Source organism: Triticum aestivum, chromosome 7A (genome assembly GCF_018294505.1).
Source record: "Triticum aestivum cultivar Chinese Spring chromosome 7A, IWGSC CS RefSeq v2.1, whole genome shotgun sequence".
Classification (NCBI taxonomy): domain Eukaryota; kingdom Viridiplantae; phylum Streptophyta; class Magnoliopsida; order Poales; family Poaceae; genus Triticum; species Triticum aestivum.
The window spans coordinates 127,681,894-127,693,182 of NC_057812.1; the positions used below are offsets into that span (position 1 = coordinate 127,681,894).

The window sequence follows — 11,289 nt, forward strand, 5'->3', positions numbered from 1 at the left end:
ACTTAACAAGCATATATTCCTACTACACACCATGCATATCACTATATTATCAAAGTTAACCAAGCCATTCACACTAACATAAGGGAGAAAACAAAAACTAAGGTTCCACCAACATGTATAAAATGCAACCAAAATAACAAGATTTAACAAAAAAAAATTGGATGATTTGGGGGAGATTACCAAGAGCAATAAAGTGATGGAAAGATCCACCTAAGGGATGCACCTTTTGGAGAGAATTTGAGGGGGAGCTTGAGGGGTGGGAGAGAGTGTGGGAGCTCCAATTGTTCTTCAAGTTCGGGTTGTGGATTAGGGAAAGTGTGTGGGGTGGGTCCCACACACTTTCCCGTGGGTTATCTACTTACCAGGGCCAGACGCCAGGGTCCTTGGCGTCTGGCCCCTTTGCCACGTCAGCAGGTCAACGGGCAGACGGGCAGTGCGGGCCAGGGGCCAGACGCCAGGGTTCCTAGCGTCTGGTTTGCAACCCAGACGCCAAGGATGTTGACGTCACCTAAAGAGGTCAAAATCGAATTTTTTTTGAAACGAAATCAAATAGGGATTTTGTTAGTCTTTTAGGTCAGAACAGTAATTTTGTCCGCACACGGCTGGCGATGGAGATGCACCGATTTCAGCGAGTCCAGCTTGTCCGCGCACGGCCACAGCACGCCTGCTGGAGCTGCCCGTGGTTCTCATCGATCAATCGACCGGGCCGGGGCATTTATGCAGAGTTTTTCTCGTGGACAATCCGTGTTGCCAAACAGTGTTCTAGTTGACGCCTTGCATGCGTCGCCATTAACTACCCCGTGTCTCCCGTCGAATCAACTTAATTTTCTCCTCTTTTACCACTATACTCCAGGGAGACAGGAGAGTGGTCAAGGGACGAGATAATTGCATGGGGCAAGAAAATGCTTTGACAACAGATCATAAAGCCATCAGCGGCGATTGCTTTTCATGCCATATGTATAGCGTGGCGCACAGTGCAAATACTTGTGTAAATCCCGGATCATTGGAGGAAAATTATACATGTAGAAAGAAAAGGAGAAGTTGGGCCAGATTGCTCTGCGAAGAGATGGGCAGGGACAATGACAAGTGACAACTACTCCGTAGGAGAGCTCTGCGAAGAGATGGGCAGGGACAATGGCCATATTTAAGGCCCCCTCATTCAATACCGTCGTACGCATATTTTCTCCAGCGCAACAAGAAGCCCAAAATGACCAAGAGCCCCCAGAACGAAGCCATCCCCCAAATCGACCAAGCCCGCCAAAACCAAAAGCCAAATGCAGAGCTCCTTCCATATTACTTCCTCCGTTCATAAATTTGTGTAGAGATTTCACTACGAACTATATACGAAACAAATTGAATAAATCTATATTTTAAAATATGTTCACATATTTATATGTAGTTTATATTAAAATCCTAGAAAGACTTATCATGAACGGAGAGAGTAGCATGCACTTGGCCACCATGGCATGCATGTTTTTTCTAGAGTGATCGATGCATGCATATCGATCTGCATAGTGCATGCATGTGTTCTTTTCCTTTTGTCCATGCGTGTGAGTGAGTATGTGCAAGCCATCTGCAGTGCAGTGATGGCGCTTACTAGTTAAGCCGCGATGCAGAGTAGGTCAGGACTTATTTGGTCCCGGCGGCGGCGGGAGCGAGCGAGCCGGAGGCGCGCCATCAAGCCATGGAATGCATATAGCGGGCGTCGATCAAGCAGCTGGCTGGCTGGCGCGGGAAGGGAAGGGAACAGCTCCTCCTCCTCAGCGGACGGCGGGCAGGGGCGGGCGGGCGTGCATCAATGGCGCAGTTAAGTGAGGTGGGGATGGCGACCAGGCTGCTCGCGCGTACCTACGTACGGCCGCCAGATAGGGAGCGGGCGCCCTCCCTCCCTGGATCAGAGCTCACTCACACACGCGCGCCCTTGGATGGATGGATGGATGGATCATGGATGAGACAAACGGCGGCCCCAACCGCCGTACTTAAAGCGCGTGGCCGTCCGGCGATCATCAGCACAGCACGGCGGCGCGCGCATGCATGCATGGCCGGTCGACGCATGGCGTACGTCCGAGTCGGTTGTTGGGCGTGTCGCATGTGCTCGCCCCGTGACGCAGACACGTCTACATACATGAAATAAGCTGCTGCTTCGTTCGTTGGTTGGTCTCTTCGACACGACGATCGATCGACCAACGACAACAAAGCTGGGGCCGTTGCTGCACACATACTTGTATAATAACAGGAGTAAACCAGCAAGCGATGAGAGCAGTAGACTTGTGGCAGTACAGGAGTACGAATACAGGCAGCAATAGTAAGAGGCCGGGCCCCGGAGAGCAAGCGGGGGGAGGCTGGCAAGAGCAAGAGCAAGATCGAGCGCATCATCTCATCCATAAAACTTTAACCAGATCTCTTTCTTTTCCATTTATAACCGAAATGAATGTTCATTCAAGGCTGTACATTGATGGAGCCAAGTCAATACCCGAACCATGCATTTCACCCCCTACCCCCTCCCCTATTCTCTGCCACACACACACACGCAGCACCAACACATAGGAGGAAAACTGGAACAATGGTGGTGGCGGTGCTGCGGCGGCACGAGGAGGAAGAAGGGGACAAGCAGCAATGGTTCGTTCTTGACTCTCTCGCTGTCAAAGGGCGCCTATCGGACGAGGCTCCTCTGACGTACTGCAGGGTGCAGTTGGGCCACTGACAGGTGGGCCCGAAAGCAAGTTGGCCCACCTGTCAGTGACCCAACTGCACCCTGCAGTACGTCAGGGGAGCCGAGTCCGCGCCTATCATATCTCTCTTTCTGATTCCTGATCTCTCTGACTCTGACTGACTCACTGACTGACCTGACCGATGCATATGCATGCATGAACTAGTTTAAGGTGGACAAAATCCTGTAAAATTACGCTAAAGATAAATCCAAAACGAAGACTGACGAACGAGCGAAGCCTAGACATGGAATGAGATGGTGTGACGGTGGATGCATGGATGGATGGACGGACGGACGGAAGGAGAAACAGAGAGAGAGAGAGAGAGAGTTGCGTCGGCTTGAGATGCCGCAGCAACAGCAGGTGGAGCGCATGAATGCGAGCATTCAACGCACCAACCAACTGTTCTCTCTCTCCCTCCTCTCTCGTCAGAAACACTAGACAAACACTCTAGCTTAGCTCGGATGGATGGTGGATGCACGCCCATGGCGGCTAGACGCAGTTGAGGGCGGCCTTGATGTTCTGGACGGTGGTGCTGACGAGGTTGTTGACGGTGGCGATGGACTCGGCGTTGAGCTTGGACGACGGCAGGCTGCTGATGAGGATCTGGAAGGCGACGCTGACGATGCACCCCGCCGCCATCGGGGTGGCGGCGCTGGTGGACGCGCCGCCGCCCACGCCCGCGGGCCAGATGGCGAACCCCGAGGGCAGCAGCGGGATGCCCGACGGGTCGGCGCCGCTCATCATCATGTTGGCCGCCGGGATGTCGATGGGCGAGTACACCACCATGGAGCACCCCGACGCGTCCGTGCAGCTCTCCTGCAGCACCAGGATGGTGGCCTGGCCACCTTGGGGCGTCTGGCTCGAGCTCACGGCCTGCGATTCAAAAGTTGCCAGGATCAGATCAGACGCCATTAACGCAAATACTATCCGCAGTGTTAATGCAGCAATTCAATGGAGACGGAGCATTATCGCCTCGTCAAGTCGTTAGTCATTACCCGCAGCAGGGTGATGCAGTTGCCGGGATTGGGGCCGTTGGGGATGCGCGACACCGGCTGCACCGAATTCTCCTTGCACAGGACGTCCCACTGCGTGCGGCAACAATGGCGAGATACTTGGCGTCAATGGCGTGTGTCACCCGTACGTACGTGACAAGAACCGTGACAGTGCACTGTGGTGCGTGAACGTAGGGAGTTAAGCAGAACGAACCTGGGTGCGCGTGTTCTCGTCGCGGAGGAAGCCGAAGACGTGGTCGGCGGGGACGGGGAGCCAGACGGAGGTGGCGGCGCCGAGCACCACGCCGTTGGGATGCCCGGGCTGGGCGCCCTGGTTCATGGACACGCGCACGCACACCTCGTTGCCGGCGGCGCCGGGCATGGTCGTCCACTGGTGCTGCGGCGACGCCGTCATGCCCCCGCAGAAGCTGCTCACCATGCGCTGCGACAGCGCCATCATGCTGCGTCTCCCTTCGGCCGTCACTGTCAACAAAATCCATCATCGTAGTTAGTAAAACAAAACAAAACAAAAAACCGATCTTGCTTGGGGTTTAAGGGCCCATCGGGGTACCTCCGGTGGTCTCGCCGTGCATCACGCCGGGCACCTCGAGCGAGGAAGCGTAGCGCTCGCAGGCGCGGTGCAGCGCGGCGACCCAGCGGTGCGCCCCGAAGGCGGCGCCGCTCTGCACGATGTCGCGGTACAGGGGGCCGATCGGGCTCTTGTCCTCGATCTCCATGTGTTCGACCCAGGTCACCTGCCAACAAAACAATGTCCATGTCAGAACAACTCTCAGAAGCACAGCATGCTACACAGGAGAGAGGCCGATGGACTGATCGGTCGTTGGCTCGTTGCTGACTGACCTTGGAGTAGCCATTGGTCATGTCGGCGATGAGGCAGCCGGACGGGAGGCGGCGGGAGCGCGGCGGCGGCGCGCCGTAGTGGGCCTCGCGCTGCATGTCCGCGGAGACGTCGGCGATGGCCCACATGCCCTGGTCGATCTGCCGGCAGTAGCGGAGGAAGCTGAACTCGCGGGTCGGGACGGCCGGCGTCATGAACTGGAGCTGCTCGTACATCTGCACACCCGACACCGTTATGTCAGACTCAGATCGCGACTGATTAAGATTCTATGAAGAGAAAGGAACGGATTCGACGGCGTTACCATGACGAGGGACTCGTTCCTCCTGTTCAGGCCATTGACGAGGGGGTCAGTGATCCGCGCGTGGGACACGATGCTTGGGAAGAACTCCATGAACTTGCTCTGCAGCAGCAAGCAGCAAACGGTCAGTTCAGAACTACTCGATCAAGAATTGGGCAATCTGTCGAACGGTTGGAGGGGATGGATGGGGACTCACCGGGTCCATGAACACTTCGACGAGGTTGACGGGGCTCATGCACACGATCGCCGAGTCCCGGGAGCCCTCGACGCGGATGTCTCCGGCGCGGAAGTTGCTGCTGCCGGGCTTGGAGTAGATGGAGTCGTACTCCTGGACGTCGATGGTCTCCCGGCCGTCGCCGCCGGGGATCTTGACCCAGACGTTGCCGCCCTGCTGGGTGAGCCGGATCAACTCGTCCATGGCCCGCGTGGCCATCTTGGCCATGTCGGGGCGCTCCTTTTCAGTCACGGGCGCCGGCAGATGCATGGTCGGCATGTCCGACAACGGCATGCCCAGGCCAGCCCCGCTGAGGAGGTCGAGGTCCAGCGACAGGCCGCCGCCGAACGGCTGGTGGTGCCCGCCGCCCATTGGCACCCCGCCCATGGAGAGGTCAAGCGAGGAGACGTTCATCTGCGGCGTCCCCTGCGGCAGCTGCGTGAAGGGGCGGCCGAGGTACTTGGCGGTGAGGCCGGCGACGCTGTCGAGCTCCTGCTTGAGGCGCGCGTTCTCCATCCGGAGCTTCTGCTCGTCGAAGTAGTCTTCCGCGATGGGCGGGCCGCCGCAGGTGGGGCAGATCACATTCTTCAGCGCCTCCCGCATGGCGATGTTCTCGCACCGGATCTTGTCATTCTCCTGCCGCAGGAAGCAATTGTCCTGCCGTTCGTGCTGCGCCTGCCATGTCCATGCCATCCACAACAAACAGATTCCGCCCAGTTCAGGAAACAATTCAAGACCAGATCATGGAGAAGAAGAAGGAAAATAAAAGAAAAAACAGAAACCTCGAGCAATCAAAGACTCGAGAGTCCATGGATGGCAGCACTCACCTTCATCTGCGTGCGGCGGTTCTGGAACCAGAACTTAATCTGGCGGGCCTCGAGGCCGAGCTCGCGGCTGAGATTGGCGCGCTGCGCCTCGTCGGGGTGGGGGCACTCCTTGAACATCCTGCCAACACACACACGGACGACAGACGCCATTACTCCTCTCCACCGATCACCGGCGGCAAGAATTAAGATCACAAACAAGGCGAGAATTAAGGCAGGGGGCGCATGATTAAGAGGATTACGTACGCCTCGAGCGTCTGAATCTGGCGCGGCGTGTGGCGGTGGTAGCGCTTGCGGCGCTGGTTCTGGTTCTGCTGCTGCTGCTGGTGCTGGTTGCTCTCGGATCCCCCCTCCTGGTCATCCCCGAAGTCCATGGTTCTCGCTCGCTCGCCGGCCAGGAGGAGAGGACTGGAGGATGAGCAGGGGGAGGAAGAACGAGAGAACTTGGCACTCTGCGCTGCGTGGCCTCTCCGGGCTCGCCCCGGGGCCTATTTATACGCGCCGGAGAGGTAACGGCAGCAGCGCCGGGCCTCGAGGATGAGCACGCGAGAGGGCGAGCCGCGAGGGATATCCGCTGGCGTTGCTTCGCCACCCGGACGCCACCCCCGCGATCTTTGTTCCCGTATGCCGATTTTTGCACCGAGCTGACCAGCTAGCCAGCAGCCCCGCTCCTCCGCCGCTGGCTGGCTGGACCTCCCTCTCCCCCGCCCGCTCCCGGCTATATTTCTATCTTCCCTCCTCACCCCCTTCGTCCCTATCCTCCTCGCTCTCTCCACTCCACGGCGCCAGCAGCGGGCGGGGGGTGGTGGTACTAGTAGAGTAGTAGTAACCGGTGCGGGCGGAATTAAGGGCCGGCGATTTTAAACACGGCGCTCGATCGTCGGGGCCATGACCACTCCCCCTCCCCCTCGCTTTCTCTCTCCGCGCTCTAGATAGACTGGCGCTCTGTTGGGCTCCGATGGGCACAGCTGGAGCCATTTAAGGCCAAGCGGGTCGGGTCCGCGAACACTACACCCTTTGCTGTCAGCCCTCCCCCCGTAGTAGCGCAAACCACCCCCTCCAACAAAGCCTGGATGAGCGAATCAACCTATGGTTGAGATGGTTAGGTGGACAGTGGCATCCCCAACCCACCAGGATTCAAATCCTGGTGCTCGCATTATTTACTGGATTTATTTCAGGATTTCCGGCGATGCGCTTTCAGTGAGAGGAGACGTTCCCGTCGACGACGAGGCGCCTACAGTGACTTCGTAAATCTCAAGATGATGTGCCGGCTCAGTCTTTCGGAGGTGCTCATAGGGGTAGGGTGTGCGTGTGTGCGTTCATAGGGGTGAGTGTATGCGCGTATATACGAGCGCTTGTGTCTGTACTGATGCTCAAAAAAAAAAAACAAAGCCTGGATGATACATGGCACTTGTGGCATTTGGACCTGATGATGGTGTATTTTTATGGTATAATGTAAATTGGGAAACAATCATGCATGATAATGCTCATAGCCTGGTAGTGTATAAAACGTGTTGATCTAATGACCATGCCTGTTGGTATGGCTAGTATTAACTTTGGACACTTGGCCACAATTGGCAATATCTCGCGGGTTAATACTTGCTATAAACCATGTTTCCTACTACGTATTATTGTTGGAACCAGGTTTCAGAAATTACAATCCTTTTAAATTGGTTTACAGAAGATTATTAAAAGACTATGTTGGTCTTTTTTTTTTCTTTTTTTTGAACACAGTACAGACGCAAGCGTTTATACCTATGTTGGTCTTTTTAAAAATAGACTATGTTGGTCTTTTTTCTTTCTTTTATTTAAACATAGTACATACGCAAGCGCTTATACCTATGTTGGTCTTTTAAGAAATGGACTATGTTGGTATCTTTATTTTTCCTTTGCCACCTATGAACTTTCATGCCTTTGGTCAGCCGCGAAACAATCATGACACGCTATGGTTAGAAAGCTTAATACATATCGGTTTACACTCATCGCTAGCTAGAGCAAACAAATTTTCATTATGCCGTGACTCATGTTTTGTATAGCCAAATTGGCATGATTGATTCCCTACGTGTTCATAGACCCATGCTAAGATATTATAGCGCGTAAATATTTGCATGGGTCATTAAGACTTTTATGCTTTCTTTGTGTCGCCGTACATACTTTCTTTCATGTAGGATGGTCGTTTCTTGTAACGTAATGCAAGGTTTTACGTCTCTGTACATACTTTCTTTTCCTCAGGATGACTGTTGCTTTTAACGTAATGCAAGGTTTTACGTCTTTGTACGTACTTCCTTTCATGTAGAATGACCGTTTCTTGTGATGTAATGGAGGGCTTTACATATTTTCTGTCATGCGGGGTGGTCGTTTCTTTCTTGTAACATAATGCAAGGTTTTACATCTCTCTACGTACTTTTTGTCATGCGGGGTGGTCGTTTCTTTCTTGTAACGTAATTCAAGGTTTTACGTGTCTCTACGTACTTTCTGTCATGCATGATGGTCGTTTCTTTCTTGTAACGTAATGCAAGGTTGTACGCCCCTGTACATACTTTCTTTCATGTAGGATGATCCTTTCGTGTAATGTAATGCAATGTTTTACATACCATGCTTAGTTTATATTCATACCTGATATATGAGAATAAATTTTTGTGCCTTCCATTATTGCGGTGACAGGAATAGTTATTTGGTTTATTCTATGTGAACAATAATTTTTCACAAGCTATGTATCATGTCAATTTGTTGTTCAAGCAAGTAAATTTAGAATTAAAACTTTGTACAAATTGTCGTTAAATAGTGGTAGTTGTGGATTAGTAATTATGGAAAGCATATATGCATTTTGTCAATAAGATAATCCTGGCATTGCAATAGATCTTTCTTGTCTGTTCTATAATATTAAACATTGAATCTACACTAACAATAATATATCGGTTACATCACTTATAATTCTAGTTGGCATTGCTACCAACCATGAACCTGACAACATTCTTTGTGTAACAACAGTACTATGCATTGTGTTTATAAGTTGCTTCCACATTACATGCAAGAAATATAACATAGATCTCACATGTACACTGTCGTATGAGGCATCATGTAAAAAAAAAATTCAAATTCCCCATGTATGCTTACTAGTAAGTATTGCATCCATAACTTGGTTTTTTTTCTACATCTCCATACTTGTTTTTTACATATCCATAACTTGTTTTTGTGTTACGCCATTGTTATAATAAGAGTTTATTTAGAAGCATTATTATATTACCTCGCGTGTTTGAAGTTTCCAAGAAGCTTATTAGTTTTCATTCAAATTTGAATCATATAACATATAATGTTATTTAGCATAATATAAGAAGCACTTCATATCAACTATGTTCGAGTTTATTGGCATGCTTTTCTACCTGCCCTATTGGGTTTGGATGCAAACAAATGAAAGCACTTAGAGTTAGACTCGAACATCGTGACCTGCCTTGAAATATATTTTTCTCCCCGTCCATAAATGACTCTAGATGTATTCTTAAGAATGTTCACTCTAATAAGGGAGGTAATCCTAAAGCTGTTTTTGAAGCTAGATAATCCTAAATATATGTCCATGTATGGCTTGTTAACCATTCCATTCAATTATGCAATACTTCAAAATGCAATTAACATATGCATTTGAAATCAAATCATTGTACCGGTGGATTGTTATCCAGTAAATCATAATATTCATGTCCTAAAGTAAGATAGTAGAACAATGACCCACCTATTATTGTGGGCACTACCATGATGGGGCTAGATATGGTAATTTATTAGTTTGAGTTCATCATTTATTCCTTTTACAATGGCGGTTTGGTTATAAAATGTGTTCATCCATATGGGAGATTTGATTTAGTCGTCGATTTTATTTATCTTGCCAATTACATGAAGCAACACGGAATCAAGTCATTGATCCTTCATTTATGTTGCATATACTTCAATTTAAGTGGAACTCCTTAAGTAACATGTGATGTTTCATTAGATTCATGGCCAATCACATGTTAGGCCGAGAATAAACTTTTTATGCTTAAACAATATGATACGTCCTTTGCCCATGAAACTAAAACAACCATCAAAACTACAATCATCTTCTTATTGTAAAACCTTTTTCTGCCATTGTCCTTCACAACCATTATACCTACTGTATGCATGTAAAGTTTGATCTAGATGCTTGTGCTAAATGGGAAGCTGTCATTGGAAAAGATATATTGCAAGATATTTATGTATATTACTTGTATGCTTTTTATTACCTTAGTCAATTATAATACTTCAGTTCACTTGATGGTATAATTTTTCATGTAGCTATAGTGTTGTCATGATTAATAAATACAATGACATAATAATCTAATCCCTTATAATTGTAGGTTTATAAAATTAACATATGACTAAATACTAAACTTATATTTAATATCCATATTTAAGTGGGGATGTTGATACGCAGAAACAAATTACTTCCAACTATGTTTCCCATGTGAAGTATGTTCAAATCAATACATATTACACAAATATATCTAGTTTATCAATTATGTAAGCAATATAACTTTATGAGATGCGCCTTTTACCAAGGAAAATATGGGTTCCCAATATAGCTTACAAAAACATAACTTTGTATGGCATGCTTTGTACAATAATATGAATGTTATATAAAAATACGCGTATACAGATTAGTTTAAATAAATACAAATGTGGTATTGGCTATAAGTATATGCTAAAACAATGCACAATGAGACTACGTGTCATGGGTTTCTTTTGTAAGAACAAACATGATTTGCAATGATCATATTAACTCATCGAACACAAATATTTTTGTGATCAAGTAGAGTAACACTACTCATTGTGAAAAATGAAGTAGACCAAAAAGATAAGAAAACAACTTTTAATAATGTACTAAACCGAAGGCTTGAGTAACAACTCGCTCTTATGAGAAATTGGGCTTGCAGAACGGTATACATTTTACCAACGCAAATGCATGTTTAATTTTGATTGTTTAATGCGCAGAAAAGGTACAAAGCTTGTGAAAAATACATGGAAGCTACGCATCTATGTATACTACCAGCTCGACAAAAAGGGTTATGTACTTATGTTTGTACTTTTAGTGACAACCACACGTCAGTTTTTTTGCATGTGAATACCATAAGGGCATGCATCGAATCCTTGGGGGAATGCGATTATATTGGACAAGTAAACCCACATTTACCATGATTGTTTATTTATGTTCCCTAACCAAAGATCCATTTTGGGATAAATTCTTGACTTGACTATATATATCAAGCAACATGATCATAGGCCCACCAGCACACAGACATATATCTATATGATGCATGAAACACGTGTTATTTTTAGTTGTTGTTAAAATGATCTTATAGTACACAAGAAAAGCCATTCTTTAGT

The 11,289-nt window shown here is 48.7% G+C and overlaps 1 protein-coding gene across 1 annotated transcript; it reads right to left on the bottom strand.

Moving 5' to 3' along the window:
- Positions 1-2,377: 2,377 nt before the first annotated feature.
- Positions 2,378-6,835, bottom strand: LOC123150873 (homeobox-leucine zipper protein ROC8). The gene is made up of 9 exons (XM_044570690.1): positions 6,145-6,835; positions 5,902-6,019; positions 5,057-5,749; positions 4,864-4,962; positions 4,565-4,777; positions 4,275-4,458; positions 3,918-4,186; positions 3,707-3,796; positions 2,378-3,584 (listed from the first exon to the last, which is right to left on the bottom strand). The coding sequence occupies exons 1-9, from the start codon at positions 6,270-6,272 to the stop codon at positions 3,201-3,203; spliced, it is 2,178 nt and encodes a 725-aa protein (XP_044426625.1). The 5' UTR covers positions 6,273-6,835; the 3' UTR covers positions 2,378-3,200.
- Positions 6,836-11,289: the final 4,454 nt, after the last annotated feature.

Bases quoted from the DNA above. Each gene is read 5' to 3' on its own strand.
- LOC123150873 (XM_044570690.1), bottom strand. From the start codon at position 6,272: ATGGACTTCGGGGATGACCAGGAGGGGGGATCCGAGAGCAACCAGCAC. The intron at 6,020-6,144 runs GTACGTAATCCT...GTGTGTTGGCAG, and splicing joins CAGATTCAGACGCTCGAGGC to GATGTTCAAGGAGTGCCCCC. The intron at 4,459-4,564 runs GTCAGTCAGCAA...TTTTGTTGGCAG, and splicing joins TGACCAATGGCTACTCCAAG to GTGACCTGGGTCGAACACAT.